This window comes from Gallinula chloropus, assembly GCF_964237585.1.
Source record: "Gallinula chloropus genome assembly, chromosome: 8".
NCBI lineage: Eukaryota > Metazoa > Chordata > Aves > Gruiformes > Rallidae > Gallinula > Gallinula chloropus.
In genome coordinates this window covers 22662392-22685308 of record NC_140093.1, presented here as the reverse complement: position 1 = coordinate 22685308, position 22917 = coordinate 22662392, and the positions used below count along the sequence as shown (strand labels likewise).

The 22917-nt window shown below is 39.3% G+C and overlaps 1 protein-coding gene across 1 annotated transcript in view; it reads left to right on the top strand.

Moving 5' to 3' along the window:
* The window catches only part of PIK3CB (phosphatidylinositol-4,5-bisphosphate 3-kinase catalytic subunit beta), a 76430-nt gene that overhangs the window by 42287 nt on the left and 11226 nt on the right, over positions 1 to 22917 (top strand). Inside the window, exons 6-16 of the mRNA XM_084267616.1 lie at positions 26 to 196; positions 1073 to 1150; positions 4772 to 5023; positions 5598 to 5694; positions 6587 to 6717; positions 9935 to 9988; positions 11419 to 11607; positions 16516 to 16637; positions 18680 to 18823; positions 19803 to 19902; positions 22251 to 22429. Of these exons, the coding sequence (XP_084123742.1) occupies positions 26 to 196; positions 1073 to 1150; positions 4772 to 5023; positions 5598 to 5694; positions 6587 to 6717; positions 9935 to 9988; positions 11419 to 11607; positions 16516 to 16637; positions 18680 to 18823; positions 19803 to 19902; positions 22251 to 22429 (1517 nt within the window). The remainder of the gene's footprint in view (positions 1 to 25; positions 197 to 1072; positions 1151 to 4771; positions 5024 to 5597; positions 5695 to 6586; positions 6718 to 9934; positions 9989 to 11418; positions 11608 to 16515; positions 16638 to 18679; positions 18824 to 19802; positions 19903 to 22250; positions 22430 to 22917) is intronic.

Sequence of the window (22917 nt, the reverse complement as noted above, 5' to 3'; positions counted from 1 at the left end):
ACAGCTGTTTTCCATGGGCTTTTAGTATATTCGCAACTGTGTGATGAACAGGACTCTTCCTCAGCTGACTCTAGTTGAGTGTTGCACCATAAAGAAAATGTGCGAGCAGGAGATGATTGCCATAGAAGCTGCGGCAAACCGAAAATCATCCAACCTTCCTCTTCCTCTGCCACCAAAAAAAACAAGGGCAATGACTGTAAGTTGATCTGGAGAATGTCTAATACCCAAAAGTAAAAGTAACTTTTAGAATATGAATCGCAGTGCTACTACTACTGTGTTCCGGTGTAGGTCACCTGGGTCTACTCAGAACCTCTGGTTGCTTGTGAGAAGGTCTACATCAGAAATAGAGCTTGAGGCTTTTTGGGAACTTATTACCTTCCCTTGCCTCATCCATCCTCCTCCTCCCTGCACTGTCTCCTTTCCATTGCTATCAATTCCACTTTTAATCACAACCCAGAACAGTGGGTAATCAGCTGTTGCCAGCAGCTGGAGAAGTTACTGCAGAGAACCTAGGTTCTCCAGCTTTGCCGCAGTGCATAGCCTCTGCTAGCTTGGGCAGTAGTGGTCTGTGATCTCTTACGTTAGCCCAGATACCTTGCGTGGTGTTGCCACTTCAGTGACGGCAACATCTACCTTAATATATGTGTAACTTTTCTTTTAATAGGGTGCTTCCTTTATTGCTAAACCAGCGGCTTTAAAGCACAGTTAGAATTTATGAGCTGCTGTTCAAAGAGATGTGGGCAGGCTTTGCTCTGTTACACTCTGTAAATACTCAGAATGAGCAATAAATTTTGAGCATAATTCTGAATTGGCAGCAAGCAGCACTCAGTGTAGTTTTTCATTGCCACCCCCTTTCAGCTGAGTGTTTTCTTGTAATTTTTTCCCTCTCTCGGGCATCTTGTATGCTCCTGTGGGAATGATAACCAAATTGTTTCCAAAGGTTTCAAATGTATATTTTTAAAAATGCATCTGTTTCAGTTTGTATTTATGATTTTTGCATAAAACACCTAGTTAAGTCTGAGCGTGTTAAATTGATTAAAGAATAAACTTGTTCATTTGTTTCTTTTCTCAGAGTGTATGGGATATTTCCAACCCTTTCAAAGTTATTCTGTTAAAGGGTAATAAACTAAATACAGAAGAAAATGCCAAAGTAAGTAACAAAGTAAAACATTCGTCACTTGAACGATATTTAGTGTTTTATGAACTCAGGATTACACAGATTTCAGCTCAGCAGAAGAGTAAACATTCTTAGTTGTTCCCAGTTCCGTTGGCAGTATCGGTTAAAATCCTGCTTTATTGCTGAAGTATTGCTTTGCTGTTTGAAGTTGGACGTGTGCATCAGAACAGTATCAATAATCATGGACAGTATGACACTCATGTCCTTTTGGTACTTGGGCTTTTTTTAACATGGGGTCTGTAAAGGGCTGATACTGCTGTGAAATAAGCTGATTCAAACTAAACTGTCATAAACATCTGACAGGCGGAAGCAGATGAAGTAGGAAACATTTTTCAATGGAGCATAAGGTATTTTTGTAGTCCAGAATGTATTCTCTCCATGTCTGAGCACGGACTGTGTGCTTCTATACAATCTGTCTTTTATTTTCTAAACATGCTGAACAGGAAAAAAAGCTGTAGTATCGCTTCCTGTTAAAATGTACACGACTGGGCTACTGACTGTTCTACAGACCACAAGTTGTTAACACATGGGAATTTATTGCACAACTGTTTTAAGACCTTGCAAGGCACGTGCCTGTGATGCAGGACATTAATTTCCTTATTTTGTTTGGCAATCAATAAATTATATAGCCAGTCATGTAGGAAGGGAAGAAATGCCATTAGCCATTGAAGTCTGCTGTTCTGATGCAGTGAGTATCCTGAACAAAGCATTTTTTAATTTCAAAACTATTGTTACAACCTCCTCATATATTCCCAGTGCTACACTTTACTACACAGCTAAACGAGCCATAGTTACAATTTTACACCCAGTTTTCCAAATATATGATATGTGAAACCACTTTTCTTTTTGTCTTGCTCTTTGGCTGCACTATCAGTATGTCCTGTTTCATTAATAGAAGAGTTGTGTCAGAACAGGAAGAGTAACATTAGGACCCAATCCCTTACATAACAGGATTGGAAATCACGGAATTAGAAGTAGCCAAAAGACAAGCAAGAGAGCAGTGTGTCCCAAGAAAGCAGTGCTTTGTTACTGACACATTTTACTTCATCACTTATGTTTTTTATATTAATGAGATAAAAGTCGGAGAAGTGCAGTGGCATGTTAAGTTACAATGTCAGGTGATGGCAAGGCAAAGAATATTCAACATTGTGCAATTAAAACACAGGCAGATTTAATTGTGTGAATTAAAACACAGGCAGATTTTACAGTATTTACAGTTGCTGGTGTTAAAGGCGAAGGAGATAACACACTAGACCTAATCTTAATTCCGTAAGATACGTTAAAACCAGCAAAATAGCTTGATTGGAAGTTCAGTTGAACATACAGGGAATCTCCAAATGAATTAATGGACTGAGGTGAACTGTTCGAAGAAGAATATGAACCAACGGGTTTTACTGAATTCTCTGACATCAAGCAGAGTATTTCCTTCTTGAAGAATGCAAGGCTGCAGGCTTTAATTTACTACCGACTGAATTTGAGTCAGCAGTGTGCCCAGGTGGCTATAAAGGCCAGTGGCATCCTGGCTTGTATCAAAAATATTGTGACTAGTAAGTCTGAGGAGGTGATTGTGCCCCAGTACTCGGCTTTGGTGAGGCTGCACCTCAAGTGCTGTGTCCAGTTCTGGGCTCCTCACCATAAGAAGGACCTTGAGGTCCTGGAGCAAGTCCAGAGAAAGGCAACCAGGCTGGGGAAGGGGCTGGAGGGCAAATCCTCTGAGGAGCAGATGAGGGAGCTGGGGTGTTTAATCTGGAGAAAAGGAGGGGAGACCTTATCACCACCTACAATTACTGGAAAGGGGGTTGTAGAGAGGTGGGTGATGATCTCTTCAGCCAGGTGACAGGAGACAGACAAGGGGAAAATTTTTTTTTCCCTGGCTCAAAGCTGCTCCAGGGCAGGGTCAGATCAGATGTTAGGGAAAAAATTTTTCACCAAAAGGGTTGTCAGGATGTGGAACAGGCTGCCCAGGGAGGGAGCTCAGTGTTTTAAAAAAGGGTAGATCAGGTACTTAGGGATATGGTTTAGCATATGTAAGTCAGTGAGTCAGTTTAGCCCTGGGTGTTGCTGTGGCACCTGTGAAGGAGTAGCGTGTCCCCTAGCAGTGTGCTCCCCAAGCCCCAACTCCTCTGCCACTGCCTGCGATCTCTTGGTCAGCAGTAGCAGTTGTTCCCGAGAAGGCCAGAATGATCAGAGCAGGTGTGCCTTGGTGCTGCTGCTGCCTTCTCCGGGCATTGTTGTGGGCTGAAGACACATTTGCTCTCTAGAATGACATTGTTTAAACTGTATTACAGTTCATCAAGGACTAATATATCAGAGCTAATTTATGAATGGTGAGCTTAGTACTGAGCAGTAGTTGGTGTAGTCAAAAATATATTGAGATTGGGACTGCTTCAATGTCCATCACACTGTTGTTTCCTCAAAGGAGGGAAGGATAGGTTCTCTTCAGAACAGATCATGTCTGTGTCAGTTGGGAATTCAAAGCTGATTTTTTTTTTAAATCCAAAACCTGTACCAAACTTTAAACATCTCTGCCTTCCCATTACAGTGGTCAGAAATAATATGATAGCTTAAAGGGAATGTTGGGAAGGTTGGTTGAGGAGCATAGGGAACCTGAAACATCAGTTCACCTTTTACTCTTTAACTGTAACATTGAGAACTTCTTTTTTGTATTGACCAAAGGGTTACCTTTGTGGCTTTTTTTCCTCTTGCTCTAAAAACTGATATTTTGTAAGGTCAGCTGAAAGAAGTTGTAGTATTTATCTTTGTTGTTTGCTCAGGCAACAAAAGTAAAGACCTCCCTTGTCATTGCTGTTGAAGCTGTCCAAGAGGATAGACAGGCGCTCAGAAACACATACGCTTAGAAACATATGTGTTTCTAAACAGAAATGCAGAAATTACCCACATCTTAACATTGACCTGTAATGTGTTTAATTTCACTGTCAGTAATTCCAGCTTCCTTCTCTTCTTGTCATTCTCCTTTCCTGTTCGGTATTTTTATCATTCAAGCTAGCTGGCCTTGTTGTTTTCTGGGTCCTAAAGACAAAGCAGAATCCCTGGGAATTCTGTACATTGCTATTATTACAGGTGATTTCTGATGTCAGTGTTCCTTCTGTACATTTTCGGACAGGTTAAGTAAAAAACCAATGTTGTTTCTTATGCTGAAAAAAACCGAAACTTTTCTCACTGAGAAGCACAAATTAGTTCTACCTGGAGATTTGAAACTGTATTGAGGGTATTAGTCCTACCTTTTTGTTTCTGCTTGGTTGATTGTTCCCCACGATTTCCTTCCATGTTAGGTGTGTTGTTAGAAGTATTAGTATATCCATATATTGTATTTGTTACTACAAATGGGTGGTTGTTGCTGTTAGAATTGGTAGCCAACTTTATTTAACCGATCGATTTTGATTTGGCCAGGAACTTGAATAGCCGTGTAAAAATAATTTGTTCTCAAGAATTGTTTAGTTCCTTTTAAAACCTCAATATTAATATTTCTTTTAAGGTAGAAATATTGATGAAAAGTATGTATGTTTTCTATATGCTATACAGAGTTCTACAGGTTCTGTGTCAAGTGTAAGATTTTTCATTTCTTTGTTGCAGGTTCATGTTAGGGCCGGTCTTTTCCATGGTACAGAGCTCCTTTGTAAAACTATTGTAAGCACAGAAATATCTGGGAGAAGTGACCATGTTTGGAATGAAGTCCTCGAGTTTGAAATAAATGTCTGTGATTTACCAAGGATGGCAAGGCTTTGCTTTGCTGTTTATGCTGTGATGGATAAGATGAAAACTAAAAAATCAACCAAGGCAATGAATCCTTCCAAATACCAAACCATTAGGAAAGCAGGAAAAGTGGTAATTATTTAATTTGTTTTTCTTGAGTGCACCTCTGAATTATATTGAAATGAGTATTCTGAAGACTTTCATGGTCCTCACTTTCCTCACCTTAGTGTTCAAGAATGCAAATGAACAAAAAATAATCTAAAAATAGCATATGTATTAAGAATTGCTCATCTTGGTATGAAAAAAAATATATGTACTTCTCAGACTCTGAAAAAGACGTGAAAATGTTGGTTGGAAGCCAGTTCACAAATGGCTGCTTTTAAGGTCAGATTTTTGCTGAACTTTAGATGCATTGTGATTGGGAAAAGAAGAAGAAATTAGCCACCGGGCTGATGTTCAGGGAAAGGTTCACCTTGAGTGAAATGTGTATGATTACAGTGGCAGAGTGATACCCTTAATGTGAAGTCGTGTTGTCCTCAGTGTTACTGGAGTACATTCTGAAAACTGCATGTGTTTAACTGCTTTTCTGAGAGGTATCACTGCTTAAAAAAACAATAACCCTTTCAATTTTACTTCTGTTGTAGTTCTTGCTGCATAGTAATGTTCTCTGACAGAGTTTCCATGTATAAATTCTTTCCTTTAACAGCATTACCCTGTAGCCTGGGTAAATACCATGGTATTTGATTATAAAGGGCAGTTGAAGAATGGAGAACTGGTGCTGCACAGCTGGTCATCATTTCCTGGTAAAGATTAACTTAATTTTTAAGATTTGGACTTTAAATACTTACAAGACTAAGCAGTAGTAGTATCAAATAGTAGAATATTTACTGTATGCATGTCCCATTTTCCTGCCATAATCTCTTTACTACTCATATTTTTTATGTGGATAAATATATAACATCTTAATCTTTTCCTGAACGTATTGTGTATCAGGAAGGAGGAAGGGCAAGAGTCTTCTTTGGAAATAGTATTCTAAAAGTTTTATCTGTTATAGAAGGAAAATCCCATAAAAATAAAAGTATGTTTCTATCCAGTGTTACCTGTTTGTAAGATGCAGTTGAGATTTAATTTGGTTCCCTATGCTGGACAATCTAAATGAAATAGATAAGCTACATTGTATGTGACAGCAATCATGTCAGCAAAAAATGTCAGTTAAAGTTCAGCTTGATGAGTTGAGTGTCTGAAATCTCCAGGTCATTCCTCATCCCATCCTGAGAAAGCCGGTAGCAGCTTGGCTGTAGTGCTGAAGGAAACCGGGCTTCGAACTGTCTTCTCTTTCTCGTGCTGTTTGATACAGAGGCAGTGTGTGTACTGGTTTAGAGAAGCTACAGCTCTTGCTGGGATTTGGTTCCATGCAGGGATATCTCAGCTTCCCTGCACTCTTACGGTTATTTTGGAAAGAGAAAACCAGTGTCTCCCTGGGGCAGCCCAACATTTGTACCTGTAAGGGGCACGGGTTGTTAGTATGGGAAACGGAGTGCACTGTAGTGAAAGTAACGTGCTGCAGAAGGTGTCCCTGTCCGCATCAGGCAGTAAACAATCTCTTACTACATCTTTGCCTTTGGGATTTTTTCATTCCAATGCATGTAATGTTGTAATTGCCTGTAATGTTAATTGCTATCTCTGACGTTTCAGATGAACTTGAAGAAATGTTGAATCCAATGGGAACTGTCCAGACTAACCCTTATGCTGAAAATGCAACAGCTTTGCACATTAGATTTCAAGAATATTCAAAACAGCCTATAAATTACCCCGCCTTTGATAAGGTAAGGTGTGGCATAAGGAGCAGTTCTGAACACTTATGTGTTAATAGCTACTCCTTCTTTCCTGCCTCTTCGTTAACGTACGTCAGTTTTGCGTGCTGTGAGAGGGTGCCAGTGCTCTGACTTCGGGGTTTTCAGAGAGTATTTTGGAGACATAGACTTTTAAAAATACTCTGTGGTCAGTTTCCAGTATGGATGATCTTAGGAGAAGTTAAGTTTGTCTGCCATTCTGCAGACCTTCAAACTGTGCTTGCCTGTGATCTATAAAGATCTGTTATTTCTTTGTACAAATGTTACCTGCTCTTTGGGATACTTCTTTCCTCTATGAGCTAAAATCTTTTTAAGGATAAATAGACTCTTGATACTCTATGAAAAGGGATTTCTTAAGGTCTGCTCTTGAATTAAATCCATTTAAGTTGCCCTGTCTTTCTAGAAAGGAAGCATATGTTTGGAATACATGTGGTAATGTCTGGAGTGCTAGACAGCAAGTTCTTCACAAACCAGCAAATAAAGTTAAGACCTGGAAACAATTAATAAAATAAGCGTTAAAACAGACAGCTAACGGTGCATTGAAAAAACTCATACATACATTGGTCTGCATTTTGGTTTTGGGAAAGTTAATGGCAATTAGAGAAAATTGTCATTTTATTTCTAAAATGGCTTTGCACTTTTGGTGCATGAACAAAAAAACAAACCAACAAGGTATATCAGTCAGATCAAAGTGGGGTTTGGGGTTTAAGGTTCATCCAAATGATTTTATTTTGATTTTGGGTTGGGATTTGTTTCTTCCCCCCCTTCTTTGTGCAGTAGTTTTTCTTGTGTTAAAACAGCACTGGAAATGCCTTAAGAACAAAACCAGGACCAACTTCTGAATTATGATTGACCAGTTTACTCTTCCTACTGGACGTATTTTGGTCAGTTTTGTTACTGGTGTATTTGTAATGTTTGAAGTGTCTTGTTACAGTATACTGTTTCATGTCTAAAGGAAAAAAGCTGCTCATGTGCACATTACAGACATGTTATGTAAATGCATGTTTCTTAATCACGTATTTGTTCTAGCTCTGTTGTCCCTTATTTGTACCTGTGATACCAAGTTTTCAGTGTGTTAAAATGCTGGGGTGAACATGGACTAAAGGTTTTACTGGGTTACCTGGTCTGATGGTCTGCATAGTCCCTTGCAACGTTTGCTTGCCTACTGGCTTTTTTTATCTGATGGCTTTGCCTCCTTGAACTATACCTGAAAAATCCTGCATGTCAGGTAGAGGAAAAATCCCAGAGCGACCTTATGAAGAGATTGCAGAGCTGGTAATGAACATTCATGGAAAGCATTTGACATTCTGGAAATGCTACAAAATGTGTCCTTCTTTTCTTTTTTCTTTCTTTTTTTTTTTTTTTCTTTTTTCTTTTTCTAAGCTGGTTTTATTTTTTCCTAGTTAACTCTTGTTACTTGCAGTTCCCTAGAGTTAAGAAACTGTTCTGCAGTATCACTGGGAAAATTGCAGCCCTAAACTCTTTGGCAATTCCATTTCTGTGGGTATACTGAAATTTCTCCCTCTTTCTTCAAAATTGCCTGGAGGAGATGTGCTTGCTGTATGGCTACTTCTAATTTTCCCAGCGTTGTTGCTTGTTTCTGCCAAGAAAATGGAGAATCAAATGCCAGGTTGCTTCTTTAGGAAACTTGATGTGCAGAATTAAATGAGTCTTTTTGGATGATCACATCAGTCTGCTCGCAGTGAAATGCTGCGTGGGGCCGAGTGAGCAAAAGTGCCTTGGCAGTTAATACAGAAGCTGTTCTCTGATGCAGGAGGAGCTGTATGTTGGCCTGGTTAGTGGTCAGTGCTGCTGATGCACTGAGGGGCACATGGCCCAGTTCAGCAAAGCTGGACTTGCAGAAACTTTCCAAGTTTCTTTGCAAACAGAGTAACTCTAAAAGCACAAGGAGGCAAGCATCAGCCACAGAACTAGGGCACTGTAGGTTTGTTTAGGCACACTTTCACCTACAGTATGTAAACAGGCTTTGTAGCCAAGTTGCAGGTGTAATCTATCGTGTTAATAAGCATTTCATACAGAGGACAAAACAAGTTAGTGTTCTTGTCTCAGGATTTTAGCTGCTGGGTGTTTATACTGTGATTACTGTAGTCTTTTGCTGTTCCTCACATTGTTGAGTAAAGACAATCCAAGTCTTGCTGAACCGGTGTCCAGGGCTGGTGTTACATTCCTGGGTGATGGGACAGGCAGACCTCTGAGGGGAAGGAGATGGTGTAGTTCCTGAATTGGTATGTCACTGTATGAATTGCTTCTCCAAGCAGTTCTTCTCCAGTGTCTGACATCTTGTCGATACACTTCCTTCACCTGGTCCAATAGCTCAGCAGTCACCTTTCTAAGATGCCTCTCTGGGTTGTGGTAGTGTTCAGAGTGTGGTTTGAAGACCTGCACCTCCAGCCATACCTAAGGACCCATCCTGATTTATTGCATGAACGGCAATAGCCAAGTTGCATGTTCAAACGGCCAAAAAAAGAGAAGTAGCCAGAGTAACTGGGAGCTGAGCTGCTGGGGAAATGTTGCTTTGCTGTTAACGAAAGCAATCTGTGGTCCAGAGGGCTGCTGTATACTGACTGGTGTGGAGACCTTGTTGGTGGAACATTCACCTTATCATTAAGTAAGTTCTTGTTGGAAGGCTGGTTGTTCATGATGTTACACAAGAGAAGATCACAGATTTAGAGAAGTAGCTGAAAACACTAATTGGGTTCATATAGGTGATCTAAGAGAATGGTGAAAGGACTGAGTTTGTGGGTTCGTACTGAAATAGACGGTCAGAAATGCAGATCTGTGGGTAACAGGCTTGACTTGCGGGACCGGTGCCCTTGAAAACAGCAGAGGTAGAGATGAATAAGGAAGTGATAACTTGGGGTTGAGGAATTGTTTTGCTGTACTGAAAAAAAGAAACAGAAACAAAGATTCTACAGGGAAGACTCTGTAGCCCTAAAGTAGCGAAGAAGAAGAAAATGGAGGTGCTCATGACCATTCCTGTTCCTGAGCTCCATAGCCTGCAGATTAGAAAAGGGATGCAGCATGGAAGCCCATGTTATACCACAGTGTATACAAATTATCTAAAAGACAGCAAAGTTTCCTTATCTGCTTCATTTCTACAATATTATTCTTTCAGTGCAGTCAGATTGGGTTTTAAATCTAATGTATTTAAAAATAACCTTTTTTGCAGATACTTGAAAAGGCAGCTGAGATTGCAAGGAGCAGTGACAATGCTGCAATGGCGGTAAGCATCACCTAAAGGCTGTTTTAAAATCGATTTTATATATATAGTATCAGGGTTTTTTAAAAAAGTCTTTCTCTTCTACATCAATTTGGAAATAAATCCAATTTAATGACAGTACTACTGCCTCTGTTTTCTTATGTAATTCACTTTAATGAACTGACCTGAAATTCAGGTTTGTATCTCCTTTTTCCAATATATTTTTGATTTTTTGGCTGCTTTTGTCAAAAAGCACAATGGCTTCACATGCTGTATGTTTTGGAACACAGCTAAGATTTTCATTAGATCTGGATGTGGAACACATTCCTGGGCTGGATAAAGTACTGCTGGAGAATTTCTCAGTTTTATCAAGTGTGATGATTTGCTTGCTTGTCAGCTGTTTCCAGATAAGTGCTCTCAAAAACAGTCATTGATCTATAAGAAGATATTTGTTAAACATAGTGATTAATATCCTCTTCGGAGGAATTGGGTAGTTCTAAACTTGAGGACAAATTTAGAAAAGATCACCAAAATTTGCAGATGTTTTCTTTGTATTGTACACAAAAATACAGAACATGACAATTTGAGATGGTGAAAGCATCCGTTTTTCCGTTAATGTCCAGACCTTTGCTGTACTTCTTCAAATTATACAGAAACTTCTTCAGCTTTGTGAAGATAAAGTTGACTTTGGTATTTAACACTTGCCATATTGTTTTTCAAAATATGTATTGAAACTTATTTATTCTCTTCAGCTACCTACCACCTCCTTGCCCAGAAGCAGCAGTTTCTTTTGTCTCCCATTAATCTATGGAATGCTGCTGTTGCTGATATCATTGCTTTAGTTTCTGCCCTGGCAGTTTGCACAGAGACCAGACTGGGGACAGCAGAAAGTATTAACAGAGCCATTAAGCCAGTCCATGCAAGCTGATTACAGAATAAGAACTAATGTTAAAGCTTCAGAGACATAACATTGAGCAAGGTGTCTGGAAAAGACAAGTCTGGATTAGATAGAAGACAAAAATCTGTTTGTATAAGCAGCAAATGTGATTGCCTTTGGTTATTGTTGAAGACTGGTCTTTGGCTTCTAGTTCAAAAACCCAAACCTATGTATATATAATTAATTTTCCTCACTTGAAAAACAAAAGGAGAAAGGATGTGCATCCAAAGGAAAAGTTCTCCTGTGGTAGAGCTGGAGAACAGAAATATTGCCATCTAGTGTCATTAACTCCACAGTTCAGTTACTTTTTCAGAAACTTCTGTACACTGAATTTTGAATGTATGAGTTACAGTTCTTAGAGCTTAAGAAATCTGGAAGAGAGGGTTGTTGCAGTCATTCCCCCGTGTTTCGTGAGGTTTATCTGATTGTCTTTCTGGTGTAGAATTTCTAGTATTTGAGCTAAAATATAAGAATCTTACAGAATATACCAAAACATGATGTGTTTTGCACTTTCTAGGGTCGAGGTGGTAAGAAGTTTTACATTGTGCTAAAAGAAATAATGGAGAGAGATCCTTTATCTCAACTCTGTGAAAATGAAATGGATCTTATTTGGACTTTACGATATGATTGTCGTGAAAATTTTCCACAATCACTGCCAAAGCTGCTGCTCTCCTTAAAATGGAACAAACTTGAAGATGTTGCTCAGGTAAGGGAACAGACAGTGATTGTGGGGAAAAATGCTGGGCTTAAACCATGAGTAAAAACAGGGCTTCTTTCCCAAGTGTAGGCGTTCTGTAACAGTACTGTTGTATAAGCCAAAGTTGTTTGTGATGCCTCCTGTGGCCTGGACACGTAAGAAAACCTTATTATCTTGGGAAAAAAACCCAAAAGCAAAATGCATTTCAGAGGTTCTCTGAATGATGAGAGAAGTGCAGCAATTATATATGCAGGCTAATTTTAAAATCTTGTGCTCAACTTTGATCTTAAATGTAAGGACTTTCAGAGAGTTATTTACGTTGGATGGGACCTATTGACATCATCTAGTCCAACCCCGTGCATGGTCAGTTAGAGCAGGACCATGTCCAGCTGAGTTGTGAGACTCCAAAATCCGTCTAGGCAACGTTTACCACCCTTACAGCAAGAACTTCCTTTCTATGGTGGGGGTTCTTTTTTAGTTTTGTTTTGGTTTTTTGTTTGTTTGTTTGTTTTTTGAAAAGGAAAGTATTAAGCTTGTAAATCAAGATCCAAAATAACACTTCCTATAAAGTAGTGAAACTGCTCAAAGATATAAAAATCTACATCTCAAGGTAATTAAACCTCATTGAGGCAGGCAGATGACTTTTCAGAAACATGACACCCAGTACTGGTACAAAATTCTTCATTCTCATCATGTTGACTGACCCAGTAGGGTCTCTGTAACTATCAGTGCTGGTGCTGTGATACAAGATGACATTTTCAGTAAAACTGAGTATGGATGTGGAAGGTTGTTTCACTGTGCTGTGAAGAAGTGTGTGGAGCTGCCTTTTTCTGTGTTCACTCAAGTAGAATCCAACTCTTGTGATGCTTTTTGGGAATAGGTGGAACCTTGATAGAGGGAAAAATACACGAGTCTGTAGTGAGACCATTCCTGCTTGATAGACTGACTGACAAGTAATGAAACAACTGACCCGCTTTCTAGTCAGTGTGCAGAGCAGGGTGGGCAAAACCACTGAGGTGTGGCCAGTGTCAGCAAGTGCTGTGCTCGCTTTAAGGGGTGAACCCAAATGCTGCTCTGTTCATCTGCTTATCATGATGGAATTGCACATTTAAATGATGCTCAGCTTCTTCAGCTGGTGTGCTTTCCATGAGTCTTGTATTTTAAATTTTAAACTATTCATTATTACAATTTTTAAAAAACTCTGAGGTAAAAAGCATTTGCTGTGAACAATTATTAGTCTAGCTTAGGATTCTGACCTCTGCCTGTTACAAGCCAGGTGTTCTTGGAAGAAAAGGAAATCACTCCATGAAAACGCAACTTCCATCTATTCATCGTGTGATTTTTGTGATTATCCAGTCACTCAGAATTGAAGTGTGCCTCCAGCATGGAGTTTATTTTCTATTACATCCTTCCTACCAGCTAGGAACTTATCAAAATAAATGGAATGTCACCCTAGCTCATTGTCTGTGTGGTGAACACTAACAAAGTGTAGCACCCCCACATTCCTTGCACACTTGTGTTCTTTCACATGCAGGAATCCGTCGCTTCTTAGTAATTCCATTATGTTCTTCTGAATTCATTGTCCATTATTAAAAGTTATCCGGAAGTACAGGTGGTAAAAATAGAAGTAGGTTTTTGTTCACACATTAAAATATGTGAAGGAAAAGGCATTCCAGTTGCTTGCTAGGGGCTTCCAAATACGGCCTTTGGTAGCAGAGTTTTGAGAAGTTGTTTGGACTGTGGATATCAGCTGACAGCTCCAAGTCCTTTAAACTTGGTAACGTTGCTAATACATATACAGCTTTTTACTTAGAGATGGGTGGAAGTACGTAGTGATCTTGCTTGTTACTCTGTACTTTCTGGCAGGAATGTCATATTTATCTATCTAAAAAATGAGACCTTATCCTTAAAATACGCCAATTTTTTCTGTAATATGTAGACATGGAAGTATTCCCAATGGCTTATCTTTTCAGGTGAGGCAAGACAGCCTCACGAATCTTACAGATTCCAACATAAGCAGGCCTCGTAATTTACCTCTTATTAAAAGAAAAGAAACATGTAGAGCACTGTCTGTGTGTTGTAATATTTGTGCTACTACAACAACATGCAGGCTGAGGTGCCAGAAGGTTTCTTTAATGCCTGCTGTTAGCAGGGTTTCAGTGAAAGTCTGACACTAAGGCAAAATGTATTTTTTTTAAGGAATCAAAACCCAACCAAACACAACCCCCCCCAACCTACAACCTCCAAACACCAACCCAACACCAGCTGTTTATAAGAAAAGCGAATTATATAAATATATACCTGCTTCTAGTAGTGCAGATCAAAAGTACTAAGGAACAGAGCATCATATGTGATGGTAGACCACGTTTATGGAAAGATCCAAGCAGATTTCATGTATTATTTACCATAGGGATTCCATCCAAGCTCTCGTTGCATTGCAGTATTAAAGCGGACTGGTTGCAAAAGGAATTCTAAAGGTGTTTGCCTTTACTGTTGCCAGAACCTCCTATCTCAGCAGAGTAGCAGTACAGTGTCAGAACTTACTAGCATAATTCACAGGCAGCATTTATTCTCAAAACACAGGACTCAGTAATTATTAACAAAAAAATCCACCCACTTTCAGTGAAGTGACACCAACATTCATGAGAACTAGAGGAAGGACAGCTGATTAGAGAGTTAATTTTTGAAATACTTGAAATAAGTGAAATAAAAATACTGTCCTTAATTTTATTGTCTTGTATGGTAAACCTGTCTTGTTAGGAAAGAAACCATGGTTATTTTTTCCTTATAAAAAAAAAAAACAACCTAGCAAGGCCAGTTGGACTTGAGCTTTCTGCACAGCTTTTGGCTGTTACCAAGGCCTGAGGATCCTCGTTTCTCACAGCTTGTCAGGAGTTGCAAGCCGTCTGAGAGGAGAAGTATGCACTATTTCATGTTGGCAGCATTTTAATATGCTGATAGTGAAAAAAATACAAATTTAAGAACTTGAAACACATAATTTGAAATGTACAATTTCTTTACAAATGAGATGTACTTGGAAGTGCTTCAGAGTTGCCTCTCTGTTGCCAAAGCAGATGAGGTCATTTCATGGTGCAAGCTGCTTTTCTCCAAATGCAACAAGTATTTCTGACACCCTTCCCCCTGCGCTTGTGGGAAGTGTGCAACGCGCCTGGGAGGTTGGACCGTGCTTGCCCATAAAAGTTCCAAGGCAGAGTGCAAACAGAGCAGTAGGTATTTGGAGCATTTTCTTGGCTGTTTCATAGATCATTTTGATGTTGCTTCCTCTGAACTCATATCATTTTACATTTTCTCATTGAAATAACCTTTGAAATAATTTCATCAGTGAAAAGGAGAGTACCTGTGTCTTCAGATACACTTCACAGTTCACGTACGTGCTGTAGACCATGACTTTCAAAATTCATTGCCTGGTACATGAGGCATGTAATGCCACTGTGATTCATCTTTTCAGCCTGTATTTCAGGTTTTCCAGCCACTTGGATCGTTCATCATTAACAAAATGTTTCTGTATTGTGGTTCTGCACCTGATTTGACGTAGGTCATCTAGAAGTGTTGATGCATTTGTTTTGAAGTTTCTTACTGAAAAGCCTAGCTGCTGCTTGCATTTGCAGCATATGATTTATGGGGTTAGTATTAACTTCAGATTTTCAGAACAAATACTCATATGTCAGTTGATGGTGGTGTTGGCCCTTACTGGGCTGTGGATTGCATGCATTTTGCATGTGTGTTTCTGTGGGGATATGACCTCTATATTTAAAAACTTCTTTAGTTTTACTTTATGTAATTTTGAATCTTGCATTTGTTGAGATCAGCATTTGCCCATGAAAACAGTTCGATTGATTCTTTCCTCTGCTTCTGGAATTGTGGTGTGGACCCGGGCTTTGGCCTGTGATTGATTAGTGCCCCGTTCTTGCCTTTTGAATGTCACAAAATCCAGCCCCCAGGGAGTTCAAGTAGTATTATGAAAATGCTGTTGTCGATGCAGGTTGCGACTGTGAACTCACATGTGCTTGTCACACTTGAACTGGAAGCATTAGTCCAACTGTCACACATAGTCGAAAATAGGGATTTTCACTGTTGGTGTAAAAGGATTATTAAATCAGGAGGAAAATAAGATGTTCCTAATCATTCAGAAGTTCCTATTTAAATATGAAATACCATATTTTTATCATGAGTTATGACTTGTTCCTACAGAGAGAATAAATTTTGTGCTGTTGATAACACAGCATACATCTTGAGTGCAGACTGGTTTAGTGATGCAACTGAATGTTGTATTAAAAGCATGTTATTAAAAACACACCCTCAGCAGGTAGCTTCATTAAAATACAATAACCCCCGTTTATTTTGGGGGGCCTCTAGATGTTTTTCTTCTTAGTAGTCCGAAATAATACACAAGTGTTTCCTGTACGTTTTTTCAAGCACATCATTGTCTTCAGTATTGGAATTTTTATCTTTATATTCAGTATCTAACCTGGATCATCCTTTCTGCAGTTGAAGCCACCGCTGTTTACAGTGCATGTGGGAAAAGGCTCCCTCAGTTGAGGTGGATAAATATTTTTGGCAGAGATTTCTCTCAATAAAAACCGACTTCAAACTACTTTTGTAATGGGAAACTTTTACCATTACAAAAGCCTGTATATGTTTATGACAGCATTTGTGAAACATCTAAATTTTATTGAAACTCTGTTTCTAAGACATTCACACCTAGGGTTGCCTAATTTTTGTTTACTGTGTCCTGTCTCTGTGTTAAGAAACAGACTTTTCAACTTGTGTAAATGAGATCTGGTGCAAAAAAAAATTCTCTCCTGCTAGTGAATGAACCATTTTATGGGCTGTTACACCCAGCTCGTCTTAAATACTTACTTTACCCATAACCTAATAGTCATCTTTTTAAACCAGCTTCAGGCTCTCCTTCAGATATGGCCCAAGCTGCTGCCTAGAGAAGCATTAGAACTATTGGACTTCAATTATCCAGACCAGTATGTGAGAGAATATGCAGTGGGATGTTTAAAGCAGATGAGGTGAGTATGTTGTATTTCCTCAGCGTGCGAGGGTTCCTGGGGTGAGAAAGTGTGTTCTGTTTGTAGGAAGAGAAGGCTCCACAGAGCAGGGGTTAAACACACCACCTGCCAGGAACAGGTCAGGTAGAGCAGCCTGGTCTGTAAATAAGCATGTTGGCCACCAAATACAACCTTCTTACTCGGACATCTTGGACTCAGCAGTGATTGTTTTCCATGCTGCTGAGAGAGCACCAGTGTAGCTCTGTCCTGGAGAGGGTTGTGTGCTCACCCCTTTCTCGGACAAAGGCAGAGCAAGGCAGTGTGAGAACTTTCTGGTAACAAAGGGACAAAACACTAAACTAGGACAACTGCCATCCATCCACTGCACACTGTGTGTCAGGTATGGGCTGTATCATTTAATAGAAAAGTAAGCTGTAGCATATAATAAACCCCAGAGAATTCCTGGTTTGTTTGCTCTTCACAGTAGCCTTTGCTATCTGTAGTTCTTCCTTTATCGTGTGTAGTCTTGCTCTTCACTGTAACCTAGGCCAGGATTTGTGTAACGTTATCGTTTGCACCATTACCACATATTTCCTGTCCTTGAATTCTAAATTCTCTAGTGACTGGTTTAATGATGAAATATTTTTAATGGTCAAGGCTAGACTTTTGGGATAAAAAAAAATAAATATTTTGACTTCTTTCAAATGCAAACAAGCAATTTAGCTGCTGGGTTGTCCTAACAATACTGAATGGTTACATCTGGAATTATTTCCAGAATTCTTAGTTCTGGCTCTGAAGCAAAATGCTGTTCTGCCGGGTGTCAGAAATAAATTCTCAACTTCTTTAAAAAGTCTGATGGAGGCAGCTAAAAAAAACCCTTAAAACTGTAACCTAAAGGCAATCCTATTAGATGAAATTTAAAAAAGATGACCATGCAACACAGCATAATTGGAAGTTTTTACCAAGTTACTGAAGTTTTACAGGGTAGAGATGGAGAAAATGAAAGAATTCAGTATTTGCATCTCTGAAGACTTCAAGTAGTAGACAGAAGAATTTGTTCTTTACTCTTCCATCTTAGGCAGAGAGTTTGGATTCTGACAGCCTTTTATAAAAGAAAATGCACTCAAACATACAAAATGAAGGAACATTCACATTTGTAGAGCAACATAATTGTCAAATGTGAGACTGCTTTTTTTGCAGGGGAAGGGGGGATATATACAGGATTTAATAAAAAATTATAGATATTATTATGTAATAATATTACATGAAGTAATTAGCATAGACACTTGTATGTTTAATGCATGTTTATGAACATACCTTCAAGGTAAATACTTACATTTGCTTTTCTAAATTAGGAGTAATTTTGACACTGGTTTCTCAAAGGTGATGTACTTTTATCCTCTAAAAACCTTTGTGCTGTTGATACAATTAAAAACCCCAAACAACACACAAACTAAAAACCCACCAAAACCCCATCACTTTGTAGCTGTACCTTAATAAATGACCACCTATTCACTGACTGGTAGTGACTTTTTCAGACAGTTTAATCGAATTGCTTTAAGTTGAAGCAATGTTCTTCCCCTTCTTTGTAAGCAGAGTGCCCCATTGTCAGTTCTAGTCCATGGTTGCTGCAGCCAACTGCTTGGTTAAGTGGTCCCTTATGTGGTTCAAGCTCCTCAGACAGAGGTTGAGTGGTCAAAAAGAGCCAATGTCCAGTCTGAAATAATTGGAAATAATTCACCTCCAGGACACTTAACCTAGCACTCAGGCTGGGATCTTGAGCTCTTTAAAAGCCCACAACAGAATACTAGGGCTTTATCACTCTCTTACAGGTTTGAGGGCCCTAAGATTCTGTTAGAGGTGTAACTTATTGATGAATTGACCAGTCTAGTAATTGCACTGAGTTGTGTATTACTGTCCTTCTCTGTGTGACTGAAAAATTGGGTGACATTCTTTCTGTTGAAACAAATCTGTAATGGTTGGATTTGTACTGTGCATTTGAATTTTTGGAATATCACTCATAAGGTTACTCTTTCTAACTGCTTTTTATGTGCCCATTCTAGTGACGAAGAGCTCTCTCAGTACCTTCTTCAACTTGTGCAAGTCCTGAAATATGAACCTTTTCTTGATTGCGCGCTCTCCAGGTTTCTCTTGGAGAGAGCACTCGCTAATAGGAGAATAGGACAGATGTTGTTTTGGCATCTAAGGTAGGAGTTCTTCCCCTTAATGTCTTTCTGAAACTGTTGAGCCTGATTGGACTTTCAAATATAATTTCTTGAGGATTTTTCTCAGTGAGCCATTATCTCTTTCCCCTACAAGTCCTCTCAGCATTTATAGATCAGAGCAAGCCTATAATTAAAAATACACTGCAGTAGTTTGTAATCTACTCTTTGATGAAAGCATTCCAAACTGTGTTCAGCTCTGTGGGGTAAGTTAGGTTTGTGTGTAACCTTAGTGTTTGTTTTGGATCTGCGTGCAGTAGAAGTACAATATTTATACTGCACAGTTGGGAAAAATCTATGTTATTTTTGAGAGTCTTATCAGCAAATAAAAGCAGTTGTATGTGTCATTATACTCTTGATGACCAGTTCCGTGAATGGCAGACACCTTGCAGAGTGGACTATTGGTTGATTCTGTCTTGAAAGTACAACCCACCCCTGGATTATTAACTGATGTTAGTATTTCATGGTGCTACATAAAAATGTTTTGGATGAGAATGGGCTCTGGTATTAGGTTAGTGGTTTGTTTCAGAGTCTTCACCCTCAGGCAAATTTTGACTTTTCTCTTTTTGAGAACACATGGTTTAACACCAGCCCTCACACTTGATATCATCTTCTATGACTTACCAGTGACTACTTCCTTGAATAAAAGGGGTTCCTGAAAACAAGTATCTAATTGCTACTTGTAACGTGACTGCCTCCAGCAGTCCTAGGCTGTGGAACAAGTGGCATGCAGTGACACCAGCCAGGCCTTACAGGGTTTGGCACAGACGAGTTTTGTTATTTCTTAAGAAATCTGCTTTTCGTGTTATCTACATAACCATGAAGCTTTTGGGGGTTTGTTTTTGTTGTTGTTGGTTGGGGGGAGATATGTTGGGGTGGGTTGTTTTGGTTTTTATTCATTTGAATGGCTTGAAGAATGCTAATCTGTAAACGCTGTGGTCTGAAGAGAAGCTTTTCTCTATAGGTCAGAGATTCACATACCTGCTGTCTCAGTCCAGTTTGGTTTGATACTTGAAGCCTACTGCCGAGGAAGTGTTGCTCACATGAAGGTGCTTGCTAAACAGGTACAGACTTCCCTTCTCTTTTTGGTCTGGACTTATCCCAGCTTGTAACTCCAGTATTTACTCCGTTGCTCCTGTGAGGTACATTGATTACTGTGACAAAGTCCATCTGCTGGGAACAGGGAGAGAAGGAGGCATCGGTGAGTCAGAAAGAAACAGGCTAGGTAGGTAGATGTATGATGGAGCAGCCCTCTCTGGCACAGAAAGCAGCTAGTGCTGGCTCAGATGTTGGGGGCTGGTTTTACAATGTTCCAAAATCCATGAGGTGTGTTCAGCACTGTGCATGTGCTCTGGATAGAGCAGCGGCCTGTCTGGATTTTTAGCTGAAGAAGGGTTTCATTGCACTTGAGTCTTGTGATCTTTCCCCCCCCAGTAAGAGCAGCTTGTTCAATAGAAACTACATTTCCATCTAAACTTTATCTAGCTGACTCCACCTTTGGCTTTTGTTAAAAGTTGATGTAAAAACCCCTGGAGTTGCAGTATAACACAATACTCCCTGGAAATCAAGATGTTGAAGTAAACCAAATACTCATTTCAGTGTTAATATAGATGTGCTGTTTACAAAAAAAAAAAGGGGGGGGAGAGAAAAAATACCCTACTAACCTTGTAGGTGTAGCAACAGGTCATTAATAGAGACACAAACCATGGTTGAAGGCTCTAATGCAGTTTTAACAAGTTAATTTCGATAGTGACCATACAAATCTTTGAAAAGTCATCTCTCCCTGGAATTAATGTATTTGTTGTTTCAGGCCACAAAAATTAGCTCAGTAGCTGCTTGTCTGATGTGTGTTATTTCTAAACAGCTTTGAGCCGCTCTGCATGGAAGTTGTGCTTTGAGAGGCGAACGGACCAGGAATGTACCATTGTGCTCTTTATTACTGCAGTTCTCAGGACATGTAATAGAGCATCTCTTACACATGTGTGCTTGTTAGTATTGTCAAAATCATAAAAAGATTAGGTGATGAAATGCTTTAAGTGATAGACCTAAGGTCAGTGAAGTTTTTGTGCACTTCACAGGAAACAAATGTCAGTACAATCAAAGAAGGGGCAAAAAAATTCCCAACTGTGCAAACACGGAAGAAATTCAAAGTAGAAATACTTCAAAAAGTTCCTGTTTGTACAACACAGGTTCCATTTTGTTCCCTTGTCACTGATGTTTGTACAGCTCCTAGAATAGTGGAAGAGCAGAGCATGTTTGGTTTTGACAGATGGCTGACCTGGCAGGTCTCCATCGCCTCAGTTTTATAATCAGGCTGCATACAACTTCCACAGCATCCTGCCTGACAGGGTTCTGTCTGTCTGTAGAAGTGCTAAGTTTTGACTCAGCACCTTGTAAGTTGGACTGAAGCTTCCTTGTATAGAAACAGACTTTTGTAATTATTAAATGGATGTGGTTTGGTAGAGAACATGTTTTACTGAGCATGTTAGCTGAGGCTAGTGCTGTATTTGCACCATTGTCGTTACAAATATTGTATTTGTACAAAAAAAATTATTTTCTGATTGTCATAACCTATTTCATGTTCAGCTGTCGAGTCACTTGGGTGTGGATGCAATGTAGAAAATACATTTGCTGCTTGTGTTCTCTCAGCTTGTTACAAAGGGCTTTGCTCTGTTAGTGTTAGGTACATTTACATCACTGGGTTACTTGTTCTCTTAGAGATCATGTACCTGTAAAAGACTTTCCAAAACTGTATTGATTGCAAATAATTGCTTTGCCTTTGGGTGTGTTTTTAAAGTAACAGTATTGCTTAGATAAGATTACAATTTGGAGCATTTACCTTATGCCTAACTTCAGCACAGTTTTAATAAACTTTTGAAGGCTTTGCACTGTGGATGTGACATGTAGTTACGTACGTGGAAATTGTCTGCAAGTAGTTGTATGGCCATACTCTATTGTATGCATCTAACTGAATGGTACAATGAAGTGTTGACATCCATAGCTCATCTCATCTAGAGGTGTAAAGCACTCAGCATTTCCGTTGACTTGGGTATGGATAGAGGTGCCTGTACTGAAGGAGGAATTGGTGTAAATATGTCACACATACAAATGCCTCGTTCATTTTCTGAGGAATGTCAAGTCCTGCTTTAGCGTGTCTGGCGGCTTGGAAAGCTTCATCCCATCAGTGTCCTTATTACTTAAGAAAGTGGGATTTCTGGGATGTGAGTGACTTGGAAAAGGCTGTTCTCGGGTGTTTTCAGGAATGTCATCTTAATTGCCACCTGTTGCTTCCATGTTTTAAAAAGTGGTAGAATTATTTGATACTTTCATTAACTGTTTTGAAATGAGATTATGCGTTGCATTATGTGTAAAACCAGAGCAATAACTTTTAAAGGTAAAATATCTCTTTCAGGTGGAAGCCCTTAATAAAATGAAGACTTTAAATAGTCTCATTAAGCTGAATGCCATGAAGCAAAGCAAAGCAAAAGGAAAAGATGCAATGCATACGTGTTTGAAGCAAAATGCTTACAGAGAAGCACTTTCTCACCTCCAGTCTCCTCTGAACCCTTCTGTTATACTTTCAGAACTACAGTAAGTTAAGAATTAGTGAGTAAAATTTCGCTGTAGCATTGGCACGGAAACAGTAAAGCAGAAGCACTGGTGTGCTTCAGCTTCCTTTGGCTGTATTGTTCAGCAGATAAGCTGCCATAGGGAACTTGTTCCATCCTGAGACAAGCTCTGTTGGGAATCTTCCTGAGGTTAAGATATCAGTTAAGTTACAAACTTTTTGTGATCACCATGAAACTTAATATTCTGTTAGCCAATGTATTACCATAGCTAAATATATTTAAATATAAGCTTCAGAGTGAATGAGACCAGGTTCCTGGATTCTGATTACAAAAGTAAGCACAAAAGCCATTAACACTTTTAACAGCACTTAAATACTGAGCCTTTAAATTGGGGAAAGAATATCAAGGCAGCTATTGTCTCTGAAAACACTGGTGCTTAATTAAATCATTAGATCTGTGTATGCCAGTCAGGGTATCTAGTACATTCCGTCTATAACCGTTGTGTATGTA